Here is a 24,264-nt window from a genome sequence, read left to right as displayed (position 1 = left end):
CTCTAAGGACGTTAGTTGTGTGCTATTGTCAGTGAGAACCACAGCAGGAATTCCCTCACATCGAAACACCTCACTCAACACATTGATTGTTGCGTCAATGGTGGTAGATCTCATGAACACCACCTCCGCCCACCTAGATTTAGCATCCACCAAAACTGCTGTATACCTCTCATGTTCCGGCAAACAATTAAAAGATCCTATAAAGTCCATTCACATTGTTTCCCATACATTTTCCACCCCCTCCACATGTTAATTCCCAAGGACTTTCACAACCCCCACACACAATCTTTCTGATTCTTTGCAACTTTGACATTTCTCCACCCAGTCTTTTATTTGCTTATCCTTAAGTGGTTACCAAAATCTTTCTTTCACCCTTTTGATGGTGAGTGTTTGGCCTAGAGGTCCCTCGCGTGCCAACTTTATCAATTTGTTGTGGACTGGTACAAAGCATTCTCCTCTCAAAACAAGTAAATCTCACTGGACAGATAACTTATCTCTCACCTGAAAAAATCAGCCTCAAACCCACTGGGATGGTACTTACCCTCCTGTCATCACTTGAAATAAGTCTTACTACACCCTTAAGTGTGTCATCACTCTTCATACCTGTAATCCAATCCAGCTTGGAAATGGAATTTTCTAAATCTTCCGTGACATCTTCCAAATTGGCCACCACACCTCGCATTGAAAGTCAATCTCACCACCACTGGTATCAGGTAGTCTCAAGAGGGAATCCGCTACAGTGTTTTTCCAACCTGGAACATACTGGACACTACAATTGTATTCTTGTAATTTCACTGCCAAGCTTATTAACCTCCATGAACAGTTTTTGGTGCCATTGGGCACCAAGACCTTAGGAAGGGGTTTGTGATCGGTTCTCAAAGTGAATGCCCTTCCCCGTAAACACACAATAAGATACTGGGTGGCCCAGGCAACTGTCAATGACTCACGCTCTACGACCAATTAACCTTCTTTCAGTGTCGATTAAGGAACGGGAGGCAAACACCACTGTATTTTTTCACCTTGTCATGCTTCTGAGCCAACACTGCACCAATACCAACAACGCTAGTATCTGTAGTCACCACACTTTTATTTTCAATTTGGAATGGTACAAGAACTCCTGCCTGGGCTATATCATCCTTAATCCTTGTGAAAGATTTTTATTGTGCTTCAGTCCAAACAAACGTTCTCCCCTAGCGTAAAAACTCCTTTAATCGTTCAGTTTTTCCTGCAAAATCCCACACAAATTTGGAGTAATACTCCACTAGTCCCATAAAGGACATAAAGGACCTTAATTGATCTCTATCGCATGGTGCCTGCACATCGACAATTGCACTCACTAAGTTCTGTTTGGACTTTATAACATCACTAGCAACGTGGTAACCAAGGCAATCAACTTCCTGCACCTTGAATACATATTTTTCCTTATGCAAAGTCAATCCAGCTTCCCCTATTCTTTTTAACACTTCACCCAGGATTCTGTTATGTTCAACCTCATTGTCCCCGAAAACTAGGATATCACCCTGAAAAAAACACAGTTTTTTCTATGCCACTCAAAATCTGTGTAATGAGATGCTGAAAAGCACTAGCCGCTGAGCATAATCCAAAAGGTAACTATTAAATTGGAAAGTTCTCTCTAATGGTATGAATAAAGTAAATTGTTTATTATTAGGATGGAGTTTTACTTGATGACATGGGCTTCTTAAATCGAGGTTCGAGGAAAGACTCCCCTCCCCCTGTCATCATAATTATCTCATTTATATTGGGCAATGGAAAACTGTCCATGATCACACTCTCATTCAAGCTGCGCAAGTCAACACAAAAAAGAAGAGATCCATCTGTTTGTTTCGTAATCACCACCGGAGCCAGCCATTACACAGCCTGGACTGGTTCTATCACTTTTTCGTCTAACAACTGCTGTATTATATCTATGACTTGAGCATGTGCTGCCATCAGTATTTTCCTTGCCACATGCTTAACTGGAATACCATTTCTCTTAAATTTAATCTCATGCATCAAACCCTTTGCTTTCCCTAACTTCTTCTCAAACACCCTTGCATTTTGACTCAAGATCAAGGAGCCCACTTTCCACTTACCGACTGTGTGCTGCTTGGTTGCTTGCCTCGCCAACTCCTGGGCCACTGCCGCCGACCGGCGGAGGCGCCTGGGGACCGTCATTGCCCGCCCACCCAATCTGAATTCCACATTCCAGCAGCCTATGCGGCGCACATGTCGTGCACCGCATCATCGAGCGCCATAAGGGGCCGTCAGGGGCCGGAAGAGGATGGGCTGGGCCATCCCCTTTGGTTTTAATTTTCATATGAATGGTCCAATATTTTAATTTTAGTTTGTGCCTCTTTCTAATGTTAACTAGCTGGTAGTGTTTAGGTTTAGCTCCCTTATGCACGAGTAGTAGCTTTGTCCAGGGATTCTATCAAGGCTTTCTTATTTTTTGTGGTAAATTTGACTAAGGCTACTAGTTGTGGGGTTTTCAATTCATCGCAAGTCATTGGGGTTTATTCTGATTAAGAACCATGGGGAGGCAGAAGACTCAAGTGAACCAAGAAGGGACTATAGCTGCATCGAAGCCACTGTTACAACTATGGATGCCTTCTTGTCAAGAGCTGCTTCAGTTATTGACAAGGAGATTGAATTAGTGAACAGGCGTCTCTCTAGATCTCCCTCCAGTGGTCTCTTTCCTCTTTTGGAGGGCCAAACAATCAGTCTAGGGAAATTGCTAGTGAAGTACTGAGTTTACTCTCATCCCCTGGGCTGGGCAGCGCTTCTCAGGTCAACGAAGCGCTATCCCCTCTTCCAGAATCACCGGTGGAGGTACCTCCTAGGACATTGTCGCCAATTGTGATCATCAGGAATAGGAAGTGTTGTGCCTCTTCTCTCACATCAGGGAATGGTGGGATGGGTGGCAATGTTATTAACAATACCTCACCAGAAGGTCCTAGAGATGCCGATGTATCACAACCTCCAGGGGTGGCTCTCAGTTCTTGTGGCAGCTTGAAAAGAAAATGTAAACCAATGGGGAGCCAAGCCAAAAAGACTAAACCTAACGCGCCCCCTAAGCCTACCCCTAAAAATAAGGTACCCGTGTTGCCAGCATCTAACATGGTCAACTTGGCCATGCAGGAAGTCTTTAAATCTACCATGTGTAGTTTGTTGGAGGATAAGTGAGTCCCATTGTGACCAAGCTAAACCACAAAGAGCACATTTTAGCTGAACAACATATGTTTTTGGAACCTACTCGTCCTCCCCAACGTGTGGTCACAGAGTTGCCCAAGGTTAATACCGTGCCAGGCACTTTGCCTTTGTTAAGAGTATTCGCAGATTTTCAATCTTCTAGTGGAGCCCAGTCTTGTGGCTCAAATGGAGTCCCAGTGGGGTTGGCTGATGGTACAAGTGACAGGCTGGCACCTAATGGGGTTTTACCAATAAACCACCAGGGCCAAGTTACTCATAGTTTAGGTAAAAGCTCGGGAGAGTCTCAGGGATATTCTACTAATGCCCCCAGCATTTAGCAGTTGTCAACCTTCCACCCCAATCAACCCCCTTGGTAGTAATCCTGGGGAATGTTCCTCCACTCTCTCAAGGCTCCCAGGAGGACTTCGCCCAACTCAAGAATAAAGTTACTCATTGGTTGTCAAATAATACCTCTGTGGGCCCAATGGTGGAACGTAACATTATTATGGCACGCCGTGTGGGCTGGATAGGAAACACGAGGAAATCCGGGGGGGGGGGGGATTGTATAATTGTGAATTTTAACAATTCAATTGTTGTGGAGAATATCTTTTGGGATGTTTATTCTGAATCGACTCACAGGGATTCTGGTATCCAGATCTTACCCGTGGGCTTTTTCTACGAGTCGGACCACTTAAGGCGTCACAATTTAAAGTTGCAAAGTAATAGGTGGCCGCAAAGACCTTTTGAGGCTACAGGAGGTAGTCATCCTTATTCTTCGGGGGGATGCCCATTTTGGCTGGACATTATCTTACCCCACAGTTACAATTATCAAATAGATTCGCTGCACTCTCAAGGCTGGACGAGTGCGATTGACTGCACAAGAGTTCAGAGCCTGAAGGAGACTCTGCCCATCATCAGGAGTCCCCCTGTTCTCTCACCTGTAGTGTCCCGCCTTGTAATACGGTGCCGTCTGGGTTGCCCAGCTCCTAGCAGTATAGGCTGTCTCCAGTTGTACCACAAGAGGGGTCCCCCAAATTAGACGCCTATAACGTCCTGTCGTGGAACATCGCAGGGTTGGCAGTTCAACAGGCAATTCTCTGTGATCTGCCTCCAGGAGAGTTGTCTGGTGAACTGTAACCTATTTTTGGAGGGTTGTAAAGCTTTCTTCATCCCTGCTTCCCCGTCAGTTTGTGGCAGAGCTAGGGGTGGTTTGGTCATATTTACAGCTTTGGCCATGAATTGTAGGATCCAGCAACTCCCCTCTGCTTATAGTGATCTTCAAGTTATTGTTTTAAGGTGAGGAAAAGAGAGCAAGGGCATTATTAATTTTTATAATGTGGTGAACGCACAGGGGGTGTGTAAGATTGCCCAGTTGAGCTGCCTCATTAGACAGTCATGTGGCTCTGTTGCACATAGATTCAGGGTAGCGGAGAACTTTAATGTTCACCCTTGTGGTGACCCCAAAATCTCCTGCATGAGAGAGCTGGGATGCGCCAGGATGCGGGGATTTCATTTTGAGCATCCTGCTCAGGAGGATGCACTTAACAACTTGCTTAATGAATATGACTTGATTCCATCTATGTCCTTCTCTGCACCCCTTAGTAAACAGTCTGTCCCGTCCTTTAAAGGACGTTGTGGTGGGTCTTTTATAGATCATATCTTAATCTCAGCTAGGCTTCAGTCAAATCTTCGCGGGTTTACAATAGTGATCGTGTATTCAGTGATGATAATCCCATTTGTGTGTGTTTGGGAGGTGGCCTGCTGACAAGTCATGCCAGGGTGATAGTGCCAGGCACACTGAGACCTACAGATGGAAGACGCCGCCTAAAGTGGTCCCAGGTAGCTCCGGATTTATTTTATGGAAAGGTACAAGAGTCATGCGCACCTGAAATAGCATCCGGTGTGTCTCCTGGCTCCCATCCTGAGGATGTCCTTATGGCCTTTGAAGGTATTGTCTGTAAGATAGGGGCATTGCTGAGTGCCCCCCTTAACAGGATGGTACAAAAAGGGGTGGGGATGGACGGAGCATCTGAACCAATCAAACACTCACACCCAGTCAACAGATTTGGGTTTAATCCATCACCGTTCTTTAGCCCACTCTGCCACCCCAGTTCAGACATGGCCATATGCAAATCAGTCTGATCCTGTGCCTCATGGGAACAGTCCAGCCCGAACTGCCAAGCCATGCCTTCCCTGGACCGGAAACAAGCTTCCGAGGACCGGTTTCTGGCATTTCAGCCGTCTTCAGCCCGGCTTGCTTGAATCCAGTGGCAAAGTGAGCAAGGGACTCACGTCTGAGCATGCCCTGCCAACTTATGGCGAACAAAGTGGTACAAAAAGGGGTGGGGTGGTACAAAAAGTGGTATAATAGGATGGCGCCCTGTGATCCTAAATGGTTTGATCCTTTATGCTCCAAAGCTGCTAGAGATTTAAAGGAAGCATTGAAAGCTACCCCGAGAGATCAACCTTGGATTTGTGCCCTTCATCTCAACTATAAACGGGCACTGGCCACTCGCAAGGATGAATTAAAGGAAGCAACGTGGCGAGAATTATTGGAGCCAAGTACATTAGGGAGTAGCTCTAGGTTTTGGGGTATTATCAACCGTCCATTATTTGAGAAGGATGGGGCCGAAGACATAGGCACAAACATAACAGAAGATGAATGGGTGTCTCTTTTTAGTTCTATCTTTAAGAGGGCTATAGCTCAACAACAAGCCCTAACCAGAGTTCAAACTAATGCCGTGGTAACGTTTGTGCAAAAAGAAGTGGAGAAAGGTATTTTAGGTCTGACCTGTAACAAGGCTCAAGGTCCGGATGGTATTCCTCCCGATCTTTTTAAATCAAATCCATTTTTTTGGGCTCCGGTTCTGGTGGCCATGCTTAATGTGGCAGCCAGGGCCGGCTGTCCGGAGTCTTGGGGCACCTCAACAAATGGACCAGTTTTCAAGAAGGGCGATCGTAATAGCACTTATGTCTCCCTTATTGATTTCGTGGTCAAGGTTGTTGGGGGGGGGGGGGGGGGGGGGGGTTTATTGAGTAGATTAGCAACCGGGCAGAAAAGTACAAGATCGTCTCGGATATACAATATGGGTTTCGTCCAGGACACTATACTTTAGCCCAATGCCTTAACCTATGCATGATCCAGGGGAAGTATACGATTGCCCGCCGGGTACGATCTACATGGCCTTCATGGATCTTTCCTCCGCTTTTGACTGAGTCAATCAGGGGAATTGTGGCAGTCCATGGGGCCATGGCGGTGGAGAATGCCCTGGTTGACTTCCTGGGGGATCTGCATAGGGACACTAAGGCTAACATCAGATTCGCTCAGGATCTTTTGGTCTCTAGGGATTTTAAAACTGAAAGGGGAGTACGACAGGGATGTATTCTGGCCCAGTTTCTATTTAATTTATATATCAATGACCTGGATAAGATCTTGGTAGAAACAGGGGCCGACTTCCCACAAGTGGGGAGACAAGGACTGCCCGTCCTGCTTTATGTGGACGATGCGGTCCTCATTGCCAGGACGGCAAGGGATCTCCAGACTATGCTAAACTCCTTTCATAGCTTCATGGCCAATCGCGACTTAGCTATAAATAATTCCAAATCTTATACTATTCAGGTCGGGTTACGCCCAAAGAAGCAGTATCCCTTTAAAGTGAGTGGTGAGAAAGTGCCTTTGACCACGACTTTTTCATACCTGGGTGTATTACTAGATGACCATCTGAACTGGGGGTCCCTTATCCAGAGAAAAAAAGGGGAGGTTATAAGGGCAAACCCAGCTATCTTCAACTTTGCTCCAAAGATGGGTAAGCGCCCTATTGCAGCAATGTTGAAAATAAATATACCAGGCCAAAAATGTTGCCATCGCCAGCTATGGGAGCGAATTTTGGGGCTACGCAGCATTAGATGGCCTTCAGGTGGCGGAGAACACCTTTTTAAAACAGCTTCTCAGGGTCCCCAGAGGAACCTCAAATTTAGTGGTACATGAAGAAACAGGGTTACCTTTTATTTGTGATAACTTGGCCATGCGTCCGTTTTTGTCTTGGCTCAACTGCTGGTTAAATAAAGATCAAGTTCTTAACCACCAGATATTGAGAGACGTTTTGGGCCTTGATCACAAGATTCGCATTCCTTGGTTAAAGTATATAAAGGGTTGTTTTGTAGAGCTGGGGCGACCGGACCTTTTTTCAAAGCCTGTTCTTATTACCGTAGCAGACGTGGAATTCGTAAAGAAGACTTTTATCACTCTTAAAGAACTTGGTAGAGACGGGGTAGAACTGTGTAAACCTAGCGTCCGTAAATTTGTGATGCTCAAAACTACTCCATCTACCGAGCCATATATTATGTGGCCTTTGTCGACCCACGAGCGATTTTTATTGCCCAGGTTTCGTATGGATTATTTTCACCTTTTACTTGCTGTACCTAAGGGGAACTGTAGAGGCCAGGTGCTAGCATCCTGTGGCTGCGACGGAGTGTCTCCGCAGAATTTGCTGCACTTTATGTTTTTTGTAACTTCTATGAAGTCCCCCGCAGTTCTTTTTTAAAACCGCTTTTAAAAAAGCTGAATTTTACCCAGGTCCGCCCAGCTCTTTTTTACTTACAAATGTTGAAACCGGTATGTATCCCATTTGTAGTAGGTTTTTTGAAATCCTCGCTGAGGTCCAGAAATTCCATGGAGACCTAATAAACCCCTAAATTGAAGTTGGCACTAATCAATTATCATCTATGAAGCTGTATGCCTGGTTACTGGTTGCCCACCTTTCCCCTCTCTTCCTTTGTATTGTCTCTGTTGCACATATACCTTTTTGTTTTAACTGTATTGATTATTAATGCTCTAAAGGTTATGAAATGTATGTCCTTTTAAAAAAAAATGTTAATGGAGTTGTGTAACTTTTATGGTTTTATCTTAAAACTGAATAAAGTATTTTTGAATTGACTCAAGATGGTAGTCAAATCACATTCTTCAACCACCATAACCTGATTTACTGCCCTGGGATCTACATTTATATGTAAATCGTACCGACGTGCCCAACCCAAAATGGGTGGCCTATCAAGGGCAATGTACACTTTACCCTTTGTGCATCTACCTGCAAACTTAATGGAGGCTATGATAAAGCCCAATGTTAGAAACTTGATAACCCTTCAAAATCACATCCGAAGGTAACAACTCCCGCCCTTGCCAGGTTGCTTCATATAACCCCTTTGGTACAAGGAACCAGTATCAACCTTCAAAGATATCACCTTTCCATCAATTTTAGATTCAGCCTTTGGGCGTTTTTTCTTTATTTCCTTTCTCTCCTCCTCATCCTCTTCCTTGATGACCAATACTCTATGTTCATTTTCTTCCTTCTCTACAAAAGCAATTTTTTTCCACTCTGCACATGCGTGCATAATTTCCTTTCCTCCCACATTTATGACACTCCTTGCTTTGTGCAAAGCAATTTCTTGAATCTGCCAAATGAAATTTACTGCCACATCTGTGACAAACTTGTGACCCAAATCTTCCAGGGATATTGATTGTTCTTTAGTGTTTTTATCTTTACTTCCTCGCCCTAAATGTTTTTTTAACATTTTCTGACTCTGTGTCATCTTGCAACATTGCCACTTCTGCTCCTTTTTCTCGAGAAATGATTTTCATTTCATTCATATAATTTTCCGACTCTTCTACAACTTTTGCAATTTTAATGGCTTCTTTTAGAGTACTATTTTTTGCAGCACATAGCCATTCTGGTGCTTTCGTACTGTTGCTTTGAACTATTAATTGATCTCTCACCATCTCGTCATTCATTTGGCCAAACTGACACTTGACCGATAATTTGTGTAGTCTGGACACAAATTCATCCACCGTCTCTATAACCCTCTGTGGCTGTGTATAGAATTTGTGCAGCACACAACTACATTTTCCTGCTTTGCAAACCTCATTTGTAGTCTGACAATTGCATCCTTGTATATATCATCCGCCTGTTCTACATGCTGTGGTAGATCTTTAAAAACATGCTGCCCCTCCTTATCCAATGTTCCCAACAACAACGCTTTTTTATGTATTGCTGGAAATCTGGTACCATCCAAGGCCACCAAATAGTTTTCAAAACAGTCTATCCAGTCACACAATTCAATAGGTGGATCAACAAAAAACATTAGAAATGGCGGTGGAGCAGTTATCGCATACCCCAGATTCATTTTAAGATCTACTCCTATTACTTTTTCTTAAATAGGAAGAAAATGTAGTTAAATAAACCTGACAACAATTAGTGTAGGTGTTATTGGTTCAATAAACACTCCAACCTGACAAAGTAGCGTGTAAATAACTGAAGCTTTAATGAAGGCTGATCTGCACTCCACATGAAGTATGCCAATCCCTGTAGAAAATACTATAGAGTAAGCATTCCTTTGAGTAACTGTCTCTGCGCTTGCAGTATGACTTTCAGCCGGCGGATGTCAGCATCATTAGGGGTGTAAACTTTTCTTTGTTAATTAGCCCAAAACACGCCCCAAAAACCCTCATCCTCGGTAAGAGCAGCAGACCAGTATCAATAGCAGCATACACGGCTTCCAGAACTGCATAGCAGGTTAGTCAGCTCCTATGCGCTTGAGGAAAAGCATGTTCAACCCAGCCAGGCAGGGCTGGCTAATGTGAGGGCACGCTGAGCTTTCATGGTGCATGAACGGTCGCTAATGCCTCACATGACCGTGGTACAGGTTTCCCAATCACACACTTTTTTGTTCTCCTCAAAATAATGCTGAATCGCACGCATTCCGGGGCAATTATATTGTGTATGGGGTGGCACCCTGCCGCTCACTGTAGCACATACTTAAGTGTGTGTTAGGGCTCCTCACGCAACATGTATGAAGTCTTTTCCTGTCCGAGCCACACTCTCCGCACTATATCGGTCCAACTACTCGGTTGATAAGTGTTTGTGTGGTGTCTTTCCTCGCACGCCCGTATTGGTGTTCAAGACGTGGATTCTTCTTTTGGTTTACAGATCTCTGGGAACACACTGCATGGCTTGACTAGATCGTCGCCAAAATGTAATCATTAAAAGCACCGCTGCTGGGTTTGAAATCCTTATGCTTTATTAGTCAGAGATACAGGAAACCCAACTGTCACAGCCAATCACCAATTGTCAATCGGCCCTGACCACTTCAGAATCCTACACACAATACAGAGGACTAGAAATTAAGCCTTCCCTTGTTCTCCAAAGGTTACGCTCAAAAACTTCAGAATCCTGTCATGTCATCATCAGAATGTTCTGAAGTCACAGTTGTGTCGGCCTCAATGGCGTTCAGCTAAGCACAATATGACATTACCATAACTTACTTATCTTAGGACGTTTGAGGTTTTAAATGGTATTTGTAATTGCCCTTTGACAAGGGTTTTTCATGGAAAAAAATCTATATACAAAATACAACTGTACAATAAAATACAATTATATTGAGTTCATGTTGTACCATACGTTGTCAACATGCAGCTCTCCCTCCCGACAAATCCTATCAATTCTTCAGACTAACCATCAAGTTGAGCTCTCTGACTACTGTGATATATTATATCTTGATCACTTCACAAACTCATTTCCTCACTCTAAAGACTTCAGAAGCAGGCAGCCAGAGAGGGTCTTTACTTCTGGAACTGGAACTACATCAAAGCTACCCTTAAACCCTCCATTTCCTTCCGGTAATACAAGGAAGCCCGTGTTTGTTTGCTTTTCTGCCGCTCACATCACCAGCCTGCAATTTTCACCAGGGGACTCCAATCCCTATTAACTCACACTCCGGGGAGGCACCAACGATTCACTCTCGCGCCAGTAGGCGCTTAAAAGAGGGCCTGGGCTCCCGCAGTGTGGGAGCCCATGTTTGTTTGCTTTTCTGCCGTCCGCATCACCTGCCTGCAATTTTCGCCAGGGGACTCCAATCCCCATAGACTCACGTGCCGGGGAGGTGCCAACGATTCACTCTCGCTGGGCCGGGCCTATTCTCTGAAATCTGGACTGAGGTTTTAGGATTCCTTCACTCAAGGTACTGGCTTTTTAGGGCTCGGCCTACGTCACCACTTCGTCAGAAGTGGGGCGGAGCTCCGAGCCGTATTGTTACGGGGCTCAGAATAGTGAAGTAAAAATTCCTCATTGCGCGAGATTTTTCCGGAGTTTATTTTGGCATCTGCATGCTAATTGGTCCTCGCAGTGCTGTGTTTCTAGTAGCCTTCACGCAATAGGCCAAATGGATTTTAGTTTGTGCACTTCCTGCATATTCTGTGCGGTTACGCGCAGGGGAGTGCAATAAATTGTCAATTACGAGCTGTCAGGGTGCCGAGGTAATTGAACCCAGATGTTCGGGGCGCGTTCACCAGTCTGCAGTGAGTTTGGTGGGCGCGCGTTCGTCTGCATCCTTTCATGTGTAAGTGTTGGCCTTTGAAGAGCTGGCTTGGTCATGCGCCGACAATGAGACACACAGTCTTCATTACCCCACAAAGTATGTAAGTGCGTTTGTATTGGAGACAGTAACGTCCAGGTACGAAACGGAATTCTTTTCACTGGCTTACGAACAGTCCAACATTTTGCCGCATTCTCCTCATCTCATCAAAGGGGCTCATGTCTTGTTCAGCAAAAAAACAAAAACCTCCGAGAGCAGGAATGTGTTTCTGCATGGAGGGTCTGAGCAGCCGTGTTGCAACAGTTGTGCTTGTGTGTCTAACCTTGGGCCTCATGACAAGTAGGTTGATTTTAGGTGCAGGGATACACAGGCACTGCTCACACACACACTCACTGTTGACACACACGGACACTGCTCACACACACAGGCACTTCTCACAGACACCGGCACTGTGCGCACACATAGGCACTGTTCACACACACAGGCAGTACATACACAGGCTGCTCACACACAACGGCACTGCGCGCACACATAGGCACTGTTGACACACACAGGCACTACATACACACACAGGCACTGTCCACACACAGGCACTGTTCACACACAGGCACTGTTCACACACAGGCACTGTTTACGCACACAGACACTGCTCACAAACACATACACCGCTCACACACACAGGCACTGTTCACACACACACAGGCACTACATACTCACACAGGCTGCTCACACACACCGGCACGGCGCGCACACATAGGCACTGGTCACAGTGACTGCAGTGTGTGAGTTTGCAGGGTAAACAGTGTGAGTGTGCAGGGTGAACAGTGTGTAGTGAGTGCAGAGTGAGTGCGAGAGTTACTGTGAGTGCAGAGTGAGTGCGAGAGTGACAGTGAGTGCAGAGTGAGTGCGAGAGTGACAGTGAGTGCGAGAGTGAGTGCGAGAGTGACAGTGAGTGCAAAGCGAGTGCGAGAGTGACAGTGAGCGCAAAGTGAGTGCGAGAGTGACAGTGAGTGTAGAGTGACAGTGAGTGTAGAGCGACAGTGAGTGCAGAGTGAGTGCAGAGTGACAGTGAGTGCAGACTGACTGCAGAGTGAGTGTGACTGCAGAGTAACAGTGACTGCAGAGTGACAGTGACTGCAGTGTGTGAGTGTGCAGGGTAAACAGTGTGAGTGTGCAGGGTGAACAGTGTATAGTGAGTGCAGAGAGTGCGAGAGTGAGTGTGAGTGCAGAGTGAGTGCGAGAGTGACAGTGAAAGTGCAGAGTGAGTGCGAGAGTGACAGTGAAAGTGCAGAGTGACAGTGAGTGCAGAGTGAGTGCAGAGTGAGTGCAGAGTGAGTGTGACTGCAGAGTAACAGTGACTGCAGTGTGTGAGTATGCAGGGTAAACAGTGTGAGTGTGCAGGGTAAACAGTGTGAGTGTGCAGGGTAAACAGTGTGTAAGTGTGCAGGGCGACAGTGTGTGAGTGTGCAGGATGAACAGTGTGTGACTATGCAGGGTGAACAGTGTGAGTGTGCAGGGTGAGCAGTGTGTGAATGTGTAGGGGCAGTGTGTTAGTGTGCAGGAAACGAACACTCAAACTAAGTCCACCACACACATACATAACACCACACACATAAGACCACACACACCATACACACACCACACACACATACACCACACACACATCACACACACATACACCACACACACAACACACACACAAACCACACACACCTCACTCTCTCAACACCACACACTCATCACCACTCACCACAACACACTCACCACCACACACTCACTCACCCCCCCCAGGTTCACCCCCACAGACTCACCACCACACACTCACCACTACACACAAAACAACACACACAACAACACACCCCCAGCCGTCAATGAATGCTTTCACCAGGCACAAACACCAACAACCATCAATGTACGCTTTCACCAAAAACAAACACGACCATGCATCAGTGCTGCTAAACACCCACGCACACAACAAACAATGTCAGTGCAACTTTCACCAAACACACACACACACCAACAGCTGACAGTGCACCAGCCACTCTTTCAATTGGCACACTCATCAACAGCTGTCAGTGCACCCTTTCACCAACCACACGCATTACCATCCAGCTCTGTACGCTTGACAGCCACACTCAGTAACAGCTCTTACTGCACGCTACCACCAGTCATACACACCTCAAGCCACCACTACACGCTTCCACCAAACACACACACCAACAGCCATCACTGCACAATTCCTACAGGCACACACATCCACCACCCATCAATGCACACACCAATTGATAACGCATCCACCAATTAATATTGTACCTATCGCACTATGCTGCACTTTACCTTTTAAAGATAATGCGTTAAAGTGCAGCATGCCACCATTGATAACATTCCAATCCAACACACATATCTCCAACACACACCACATGCTTCCACTCCAAAACACATGCCTAAAACACATTGCCATTTACAATGCCATTATCTCTAACTCAAACAAACCCGAGCCCTAATGCATTCCTAATGCTTGTTACTCCTGTTACAACTTGAGTCACCTAAGGGCTCCACTGAAAATATGGGTAAGCGTACAGATACCTGCGCAAACCCAGGGGGTGGAATAGCGGGGACATTGGATGCTTTTTTAACTAGGGACGAGTTGGTTCTGACCCATCAAATACAGATTAACAGAAAGGCGACTCTCCCTGGACACCCTTGCTATCCAGAAGCGCTCCTCGATAGGACGCATAAGTACGGTTGAGTCCTCATGCCCTCTTCATCCAACTCTGAGCACTTGCATGTCGTACCTACAGGATCGATCAGAGCAGGGGTGCTAATAGATCGAGTACCAGTGCTATCAGCTTCCGACTCAGTTATCACTGAAGAACTCACTGTATCTGATCCTGCCCCTATGGGATGCAATATAACATCAGTGTCAATGTCCGAAACACCACCCGGTTACAGAATCCCTCGCAATTTCTGCTCCCCTCATGGCACCAGCAGTACATGATCCTGGTACTAGTGAAGTCTCTACTAGGTAAAAAATATTATTGAGGCCGCCACCAGTTAACAACAACGAACCTACCGCCAAACGGAGAAGGAGCGGTACCCTACAAAAGCCTAAATTTAAGCAACAGACCACCAAGCAAAACATTTCTGAAGTCAAGGTTCCAGATATTGAACAAGGGCCAATTAAGCAACCCATGGCTAACAGCAGCACCTACACCCCATCTGACCTAGGTAGCGATGTCGATCAGTGGAAAAAAATCAAGACGGTGGTTACTGTTCTCCTGAATCCTCTACTAAACAAACTATCGCTAATTGAGGAAAAATTGTTGTATATTGAAGGGTTAAGTAGATCAGCGCCCAACCCGGGGGTATGCTCTTGTAAACGCCTATACTCTTTAGTAGTTTCAGCCTCTCTGGTCCTCCGAGAAACCGCAGTGAGAGTGCCTCCGCCAAGGATCCACACCAAAGAGAGTTATAACCCACGCACGGATAACTCTGCTGTAATGGAAATAACAAAACTATGGTTGGAAATCCAAATACAAACCCCCCGTCACGCTCCTCTGTCACTGCAACAGGGCAGGCCGCTAATGTCGGGTTGCCAATAAAGAGGTTGTTGAGAGGGAGTCTGGTGCTATGCAGCAAGGTGTGGACCCACGGCAACCCCATATTACATGCCAGTCTTTACACCTCTCTAAGGCCCCATCCCGACTTGTGCTGATCCTGGGAAATGTCCCACCCATTAGGGAGGGTCAGTCTGAAACTATTGTACAACTCTTGAACAAATCCCTGCATTGGTTGACTCACCAAATAACCAAAAGGGGGATCAGTGGGGTTTCATTGGCAAACCAAGTCATACTGGCAAAAAGGGTAGAGTGGCTAGGACCACCCCAAAACGCACTGGAGGGAGATTGTGTGGTTTTAAACTTTAACAACTGTTATACACCAAGATTTCTTGTTGACCACCTATGTTGGAATTCATGTAATGACACTCAAATTAGAGCACTACCATATGTTTTTTTTTACAGGCCACATCATACGACGGGTAGTGGAACGAGTGCTTTTACAGGGGAGGGGTTCTCAAAGTATGGTGCAAAATGCAACATAGGTAAGTGTGAGTAACCATAGGAAATAGATTTGCCCCCCTTAGTGGATTAGATCAATGTGACTGACTAATGCACAGAGAGCACTACACCTCGCTGAGCAATAATGGTTCAATTGTGCATCAAATCCCATACCTGGATAAGGAAAGAAAGAACGACATACCATGTGACCAAATTGGTGGCTCAGATCTGTTAAAATCATCCAAACCTGCACAGTTATCATATTTCCTGGAATATCATGGGACTACAGTCTAAACTAGAGTCCCGGGATTGGTTAGAATTAATAGATCAACATGATATTTGTGTATTTCAGGAGACGTAGTCTATTAAACCATTGCACTGACTAGGATATCTTAACTTTTACAAACCAGCACTCCAAGGGCAGACGGGCAGACCATCAGGGGGGCTAGCAATTTGGGTTAGGCAGAATTTAAGTTTTAGCGCTGTGTATTCCAATTGACAGCCCAGATATAATGGCTATTTGTCTACAGGTTACTCCTAACACCTCAATAATAGTCGTTAATGTTTATGCTAGGGGTCTTACAGGTGGAAGACAGTCTAGTACAGTCGACACCCTAGAGGACTTCCTGGGGAGAACGACTGGTGTCTCCGACCTAGTAATTGCATGGGATTTTAATACTACTTTTGAGCCCCTTGACAACGAAGACTTTAAAATGACCGAAGAAGAAGTTGTGCTATGGAGTGTTTCCACTCTAGAACTGCCTCCCATTAAGCGATGGTCCGAGGCAGCATTGCAACTTAAGGCACTGTGTAAGGAGAGGGGGCTCAGGGCAGTTAATTGTCACTCACCTTCTGATAAACAGGGCGCCAAAACTTACAACAATGGTGTGAGCTCAAGTCGAATAGACTATATACTAATTAATTTGAAACATTGGTGCTCATTTAGTGACATGGAGGTCTTGGAGAGAGTTGAAAGTGATCATAATCCTCTCCTACTTAAGATGAATATCATGGCCCAACCCAGCTACCAACTCCGTCCCTGTTATGTTCTACTAATAAAGTCCAGCTCTGTAACAGCATGAGGAGGGTAAAAGGAGGGTAAAATGGGATAAGATAGTGAATAACGAACAAACACTTACAGGAATAAAGGTCACTGTCTACAATACTTTGGGAGAGCTACAAGCTATTACTATGCAGGCCTAGCTAAATAAAAGAATCACAATGTCACATGAGGACCTCTTATGCAAAATTGGAACCTTCTTTCTTAAACCAGTCAGCAGTATGACTAAGCAGAAGGGTAAAGAAGCCAAATGGTATAAGCAGGATTGTAGGGCTGCCTATAAAACATCAGCAGCTGCCATAAAACAGAACGATTGCGCTACTGTTAAGCTTGCCCACCAGGAATATAAATCTGTATTACATAAAGCTAAAAAGGACTGGGATGAGCAGAGATGGTTAGACCTTTACCAGGCCAGCCAAGGGAGGAATTTACAGCTCTTTTGGCAGCATGTAAAATGGGGGAGAGGGACACAAGCTCCAGCGCGCCACAATCACGTAGCTCCGGAGGTGTGCGTTTCCCATTTTGCTAAACAATTTGCTTTGGAGGTAGAGGTTGAAAATGAGGAACCATATCTAATTCCGCCTTGCGACACCATATTGAGTTTTGATATAGGGTAAGTTGAAATAGCGTTCGGTTCAGTCACTAGCGGAAGAGCCCCTGACCCTGATGGCGTTCCGGTTGATTTGTTCCAAAAAGATAGTGTTATCTGGCGAGAGTATATACTCTTGCTAGCAAATGCAATAGCCAGTGGCGCACCCACCCCTGATACTTGGAAGGGTGCTGAGATGTTACCAGTTTATAAAAAAGGTGATCATTCGTGCCCAGGTAATTATAGGCCAATCAGTCTTATAGATGCCATGCAAAAAGTAATAGCTAGAATAGTACTAAACATAATATAAGATTGGATTGTTGATAAGGACATATTAACCCCATTGCAGGCAGGATTCTGCACCAATGTGAGTACGATGGACCAGGTCTTTCGGTTTGTCTTAATTTATTGGTGTGGTGTTTTGCTGGCGGGAGGCACCACTTACGCCGCCTTTGTGGATTTAAAATCCGCCTTTGACCTGGTGTCCCGTAACAAACTTTGGAGGGTTCTCAAGGATTTGGGTATGCCAGCTGAATTATTAACTGTTGTGGGGCTCCTGCATGCAGGGAATTATGCCCAAGTCCGTTGGAGTACTCAGGGTAATATTACGAACCTATTCCCAGTATCTAAAGGGTGCGTCTTGGCACCGACACTATTTTCACTGTTCATTAATGGGGTTGTTGACTATTTTTCCACATTCCCAACAGATGCTCTATCCCTTGCTTGTGTAAAAATACCCATACTTATATTTTCAGATGACACTCATCATCTCAAAAACGCAGAGTGGTTTGCAGAGAGCTCTAACCAGGTTTGATGGTTTTTGCAAAGATCGCGGTCATTAAGGGAAGGGTGTCCCTCAATGAGGAAATTTCGGATCAAACAGATGTTTTCAATTATCTGGGGATTACGCTTAAGAACAAACTTAATTGGAAACCTCAGATAGAAACTATGGCCCTAAAACATCGCCACCTTGCTGAAAGAAAATAAGACTTCACTTACCCAGCCTATGTATCCATTACTTAAGATCTACAATAGCAAAGTTATTGCCTCTGTAACTTACGGTGCTGAACTCTGGGGGGTTGATAACCTAACACCACTAGTTTTAGCGCAAAACAAATTTGTGAGAAACGTTATTGGCCTCCCACAGAGCACTCCACTGAAGCCAGTCTTCTACGACTTGGTTGCAGTAGACTGGACGAGGGTGCTAAGTTTTGTCCAATAGTGTATTGGCGTAGATTATGGACTACCCCCGAGCTATTGCACTATGCCACTGCCCTAAAAGACGTATGGGAATCTGACACCTCATGTAAAATTAAGTGGTTACAAAACGTTAAAAAGACACTGGTTAGTATGGGAGGACACCATTTATGGGATGACCGAGAGGGCCAACAATTTCCTTCAAAAAAACATATGAATGGGCTTTATTGGTCCATGGTGGTGAAGAATAGTATACTAACCTCAGAGTTTACATCACTGACAGGCAAATATTTAGAGTTTAAGACCTGCCTTCAATACAAGCACTTCTGGGATGTCATCACCAAACCAAGGGACAGACTTCTTTACTTTCAGTTACGGGTGGACTCGCTACCTGTAAACTCATTTACATGCAAATGGCACAATCTAAATGATAGCAAGTGTAAGTTATGTATGGAGTATGAGGAAACCTACCCGCATATTTTATTTGTTTGCCTGGCCTACCAGCCAACGCCGAGAAAATGGTTGAAACCACTATGTAGAAGTTTTAGGAGTAGTGCCACCACAGTGAGAATATTGCAGACTGACACAAGTGCACCATGTGTAATAGCTGTTGCTACATTTTTAAGCTGGATATGGCTAATTTGTGAAAAAATTACCAAAATTGCCAAGCCCATCCAATTTAATTATCTGTAAAAGAAGTAAAAATATGTGGAAATAGGTAGGCCAGAATTACGCCGGCAGTCCAATGTTTTAAATCTTGTTTGGTATAACCCCGACTATAAGTGGAGTTTGTATCATTTCCTTATATATAGACTGTACTGTTAAACTGGTGTTTATCTGTTAAACCCCAATCCTGATTATTTATGTTAGGTTATGTTATTGGTGGTTTTGTAGCGCGCTCAATTACTCAGGAGTATCCTGGCGCGTAATGATTCAGGTAAGGCAGCAGAAGAGCTAGAGTGATTAGAGTGACATTTTAAAGAGGTGGGTCTTAAATAATTTCTTAAGAGATTGAAGTTCTGAGTGGCACGAAGCATCGGAAGAAGGGAGTTCCAGGCGACAGCCACTTTCACGGCGATGTAGTGCCCACCAAGACGGATGCGTTTGAAGCGCGGAACCGCCAGCAGATGTTGGGTGGCTGACCGTAGGGGACGGTTGAGTAGGTACCAGGAAAAGCGTTTCCTCAGGTACATCGGCCCATGACCGTGGATGGCTCTATGGGCAACAGTATGAGATTTAAACACAACCCGTTGCGCAACAGGGAGCCAATACAGGCTGCGCAGATGCTGTCGGACACTGGACTGCCGTGAGATGTTTAAAGAGGAGTCTGGCCGCCGCGTTCTGTATGATCTGAAGGTGGTTGGTTAGGTAAGCCGGAATGCCAATGAACAGGGCGTTAGCATAATCGAGGCGGGAAAGAATAAGAGCCCTTGCTACGGTTTCTTTGGCCGACCTCGGAAGCAGGGGAAAGAACCTCCGGAGAGCTTTAAGGGTACCGAAGCAACCACAGGTGAGATTTTTAATATGCTTATTGCGGTCGCATATTTTCAGGGCTTCCAATCGTTTAGTTCTATGAAATATACAGTAAATTCATGCCATTTTTTAAAGAATTTTTAATTACCATGTGTGGTTTTAATTATATGAATTTTAATGTTTTCTGTATATTTCCTGAAATCTATATGTTTTTAAACTTTTTATCAGTAATCACACTTACAAAAATATCTTTACATTTTATCATGAATAGTGTCTATTTTATCCCTTTTAATGGTGGGCTTGAGTGTTTCATTGTTAATTGTGTTTTGTGGTCTTAAGTGATCGAAATAAAGACATTGATTGATTGATACAAGGAATATATATTAAAAGCCTTGTGCGCCATCCATAAAAAATACTGAGGAAAAGATCCAGAATATATGCAGAAATGTACAGCTTGTTGTGTCCTGACCAGAGGCCAGTGCTCAATGGCTGCACATCCAATGAACACTTTATGAGAATGAAACACAGAGGTATACAAGGGTTTAAACTCTGAAATATCCTTGCCCTAATTTGAGATCTTAATCAAACTACAAGCAGCTAGCGAAACATTTGAAAATGAACTAATTAAACTTGCTATTAACTAAACCCAGAAAAGAACATGTGTACTTACTAAAGTATACAGCTGCTTACCCTCTCGTAGAGGGCCCTAACTTACCCTTTTCAATTGCTATGCAATAGATATTTTCCCTTTGCCAACAATTGGACATAACCAACGGGCAACACGCAGTGCTTTACAAAACTAGCAAAAAATAAATAAAAAATACCTGTAAAATATAAATAATTAACTAACACAAAGTAGTTAGACTGTGATGTGGAAACACCATTATTATCCAAAGAGGGGGAAATATTAGATGGGCTTTGATATTAGGTCCAGCGTACTTGCCCTAAACACAGTGTAACAAAAATAGGTACGCAGTTCCTAGATGAAGCAATATTCACCACAATGATCCAAGTTTATAAAGACTTGGAAAGGATGGGAAGGAAACAGGGGTCGGATAGACTAGAGGAGAAGGGGAATTCCTCCTCTCGGAACTAGGGCTCTCACACACCCAGCAAGCTAGGTGTCATGCTTCATCATATGAGCCTGCTCCTCGTTGGGCCGGCGCTGCAATGCCCAACGGGCACCCTTAAAGGGGCTCTTTACCGGAGATCTTTTGTTCCTTGCCGTAAGGGTGCAGTGGGGGTGAGGGGCCTAGGTAAGTGTAGATGAGTGTGATGGGAGTTAAAATAGGTCAGGGATTCCTCTTGAAGACTTTATTCTGTTGGGTACCCTGCCTAGAGTAAAAAGCTATCGGAGTGGTAATGTGTTCTGTTAACTATGCGACAGAATACCTACTCTACTCCCAGATGGTCGACATGTTTCTTGCCTCGTGAGTGTCAAAGTAAGATCAGTGGCGATTCTTCAGGACCGTGCATAAAACAATTAGTGGAAAAACATCTTATCTACATATAAAAAGAAGGTAAGCATGCTACGCTACCTGTCACCATCAAACAGCTAGGGGAGTTCTCCTAGTGAAGAGGGACCACCTAAGGCACTGTCAGGTGTGGCCTCATCTGCTGCAGCGGTAGCGAGGACACCCAATCAGTGGTGTCGCTGTTTCCATTCGAAACCAGTCCTTCTGACATACCCAGGCCGCTGCTCCACAGGAAGGTGGAAACACCATTCCCAGGACCTGGGCATAGGTAATGCTGTACAAGACTGCTGCCTATGGCTCCCTGTGCTAAGGAATGCCAGATAGTTTCTAGAAGCATAAATTCCATCAGCGCTATAGGAAGAAGTTACCTTAACATCTCTCTCCCTAGGGTACCAGAAAACCTTGCACTGGGCCGACCATTATCCACAGGCGGCTGCAGGGGTACGTGGGAATAGACTCAGTGTGATTTCCCTTTACCAGCAGAGCTTCAGGATTCTCTCTTTTGTGAGAAAATAATTTAAGACCGCTTGTACTATTAGAGATAACTTTCAAATGCAAAATCAGTGCAAAATGGTTTTTAACATTCATTTAGGAACAAAGCACATTTTTCGCATGGCACAATGGCCTAACATTCTTTCTGTGACCAAAACATGCAGTCTAACAATATACACAAGAACTTTTGGCCCTAGAACTCATCTAACCCTCAGCTGATGTCCTTCAGAGGGGCAGAGATCATAAGTGCTCCGATTTGCAATTTTCCAGGAGAACCCTTTTCAGGTGGCCGTCCATCCATACAGGTCCAATACAAGGAAGTGATACAGTGTGGTCTTTTCTATTGCTATTGTGCACTGTAAATTATATATATATATATTATAGATTATTTTCTTTATCCCTAACCTAACACAAAACAGCATGCGTGAAATGGTTCTATCAAGGTGTAGATTAAACAGTTTTATAAAAGTATAGTACTATACTTGCCACACATCCAAAGTTGTACATTGAAAGAGAAAATCAGAATAAACGTTTCTTATACCTTAAGTTTAATGGAGCTGAATCCAATGAACATGCTGACAGAGTCCCTTTGCTTATTTCAATATCTTGAGAATTTAAAATGTCTGGTTTAAAATCATGGTCTTTTAGCAAAGGTTCTATATGTACCATGTCCTGGACCAATGAAAGACTTGACAAATCATCTTCAGCTCCATGTTTATATATGATTTGCTTGTTGGTTTCCTCTTTACATTTGCCAACCTCAATCTCTGAATCCAGAGGATACAATGTACTTATCTTGTCATTTACTGGCAAGCAGTCATTGTCAGAACTGCCTCCATTTAGAACGTCACCATGTTTTTCTATCTCCAAGTCCATGGCATGATTTGCAAGACTGTCAGGAAACACACTGTTGTGAAGATCTGGAACACTTGCTGATTTGCCGAGGAGGGGATCTGACGCGGGGATTTTGTTGAGTTCGGTGTTAATAGAATTACTATCACCCACTACCCTGCTAGACTCGTCCACATTTCTTTTTAACTTGCTCTCTGGTACTTCAGCGGGACCATCTCCATCATCACACATAGGCGATTTGCAAGAATTGTCTTGAGGAAGAGGATGAAGCAATAAGGCAACTTCAGCACTCTTGAGAAGAATACCAACACATACATTTGTTTCTTTAGCTGCTTTGCCTGTGACTGCCTCTCCGTCGTTCTTCACATTTTCCAATACCTGTTCCATGTGCCTTTGAAGCAGGAGTAAGAAAAGAAATTGGTAGTGGTTTATTTGCATACTCACATGTTTCTGGCAATGAACAAGGACATGTATATCCGCACTGGCGGGACAGCGAGGAGATGCTACTGTCGAAATGTTAGGTGAAGAGTTTGATTTTTGTACATCACAGGTTAGTCCCGATTCAGAGCTGTAATATTGTTTTAAGAGCTTTTTGCGTTGTAAGCGACTGGCGATGTCCATTGAATCGCTTTTTGGAATATTAAAAGTATTGTGACCACCCGAAGTGAACTCCTTCTGTGTTTGTGCATATTTCACTGGCTGGCAAATCCAAACCGAAAGAGGAAACGAATCTACAAAGTTAATGGGTCGACCTTTTCCACTTTTCATTCCTTCATAGTCCACCCAAAACTGGGAAAAGTGTATTGCCCAGATATCTTTAGCAGCAGAGGCCTTCAGTGCATGTACATTCAATTTTGGAGTAACATATCCTTTGTAAACATCGTGCATCTTAGTGTCTTGTTCAAAAGCATGTCTTTGGAATATAGGGTGCAGAATATCAAAACTATCAGAGCTTCGTGGAAAGTCAGTGAAAGATTTGTTAAAAAAGTTATATTTTTTAAAGTCTTGGAACAGGGATTCCAGGTCTGAACGTCTGCAGTTTGGCGATTGCCTTGTATTGGTAGCAATCATTTCAGATGTTTGAATGGAAATGGCTTGGGGTTGATCAGGATGGCAGTTCAGCTTCTTTTCTGAAGGCACAATACACTGAAAGAACAAACAATTATTTTAAACAAGTACAAATATGTGCATCTTACCAAAAAAATTGCCAGGCATAATACTTCAAATCATCAAGATTTAAGCAAGTTATAAACACCATTTATAAAAAAATAAAATAAAAATAAAGTTGCAATAACAACCAATGCTTTCCAGAATGCTTTTCCACTCCTGCGAAGAAAGAGAATTAACTCTCCATGGCTACTTCAGTCAAGAACAAACTTATATAACTTGGTTTCCTCTTTCCTGCTCTCCTTACATAGGTAAACAGTATCGAGCTTTGGGAAAGGCAATGAGTCGGTCTTTAACTAATGCTTGTTTCCTTTGTCCATCATTCAGTATTTTTTCTTACACGTT

At 44.3% G+C, this 24,264-nt stretch overlaps 1 protein-coding gene across 1 annotated transcript in view; it reads right to left on the bottom strand.

Moving 5' to 3' along the window:
• Positions 1 to 24,264, bottom strand: part of BLTP3B (bridge-like lipid transfer protein family member 3B) — a 313,057-nt gene that overhangs the window by 96,768 nt on the left and 192,025 nt on the right. The window contains exon 14 of the mRNA XM_078678312.1: positions 22,442 to 23,898. Coding sequence (XP_078534438.1) covers positions 22,442 to 23,898 — 1,457 coding nt within the window. The remainder of the gene's footprint in view (positions 1 to 22,441; positions 23,899 to 24,264) is intronic.

The sequence above is a fragment of the Lissotriton helveticus genome, chromosome 1_1 (genome assembly GCF_964261635.1).
Source record: "Lissotriton helveticus chromosome 1_1, aLisHel1.1, whole genome shotgun sequence".
Taxonomy (NCBI): Eukaryota; Metazoa; Chordata; class Amphibia; order Caudata; family Salamandridae; genus Lissotriton; species Lissotriton helveticus.
The sequence above is the reverse complement of the archived record's forward strand: the minus strand, read 5'-3'. Positions and strand labels throughout refer to the sequence as shown.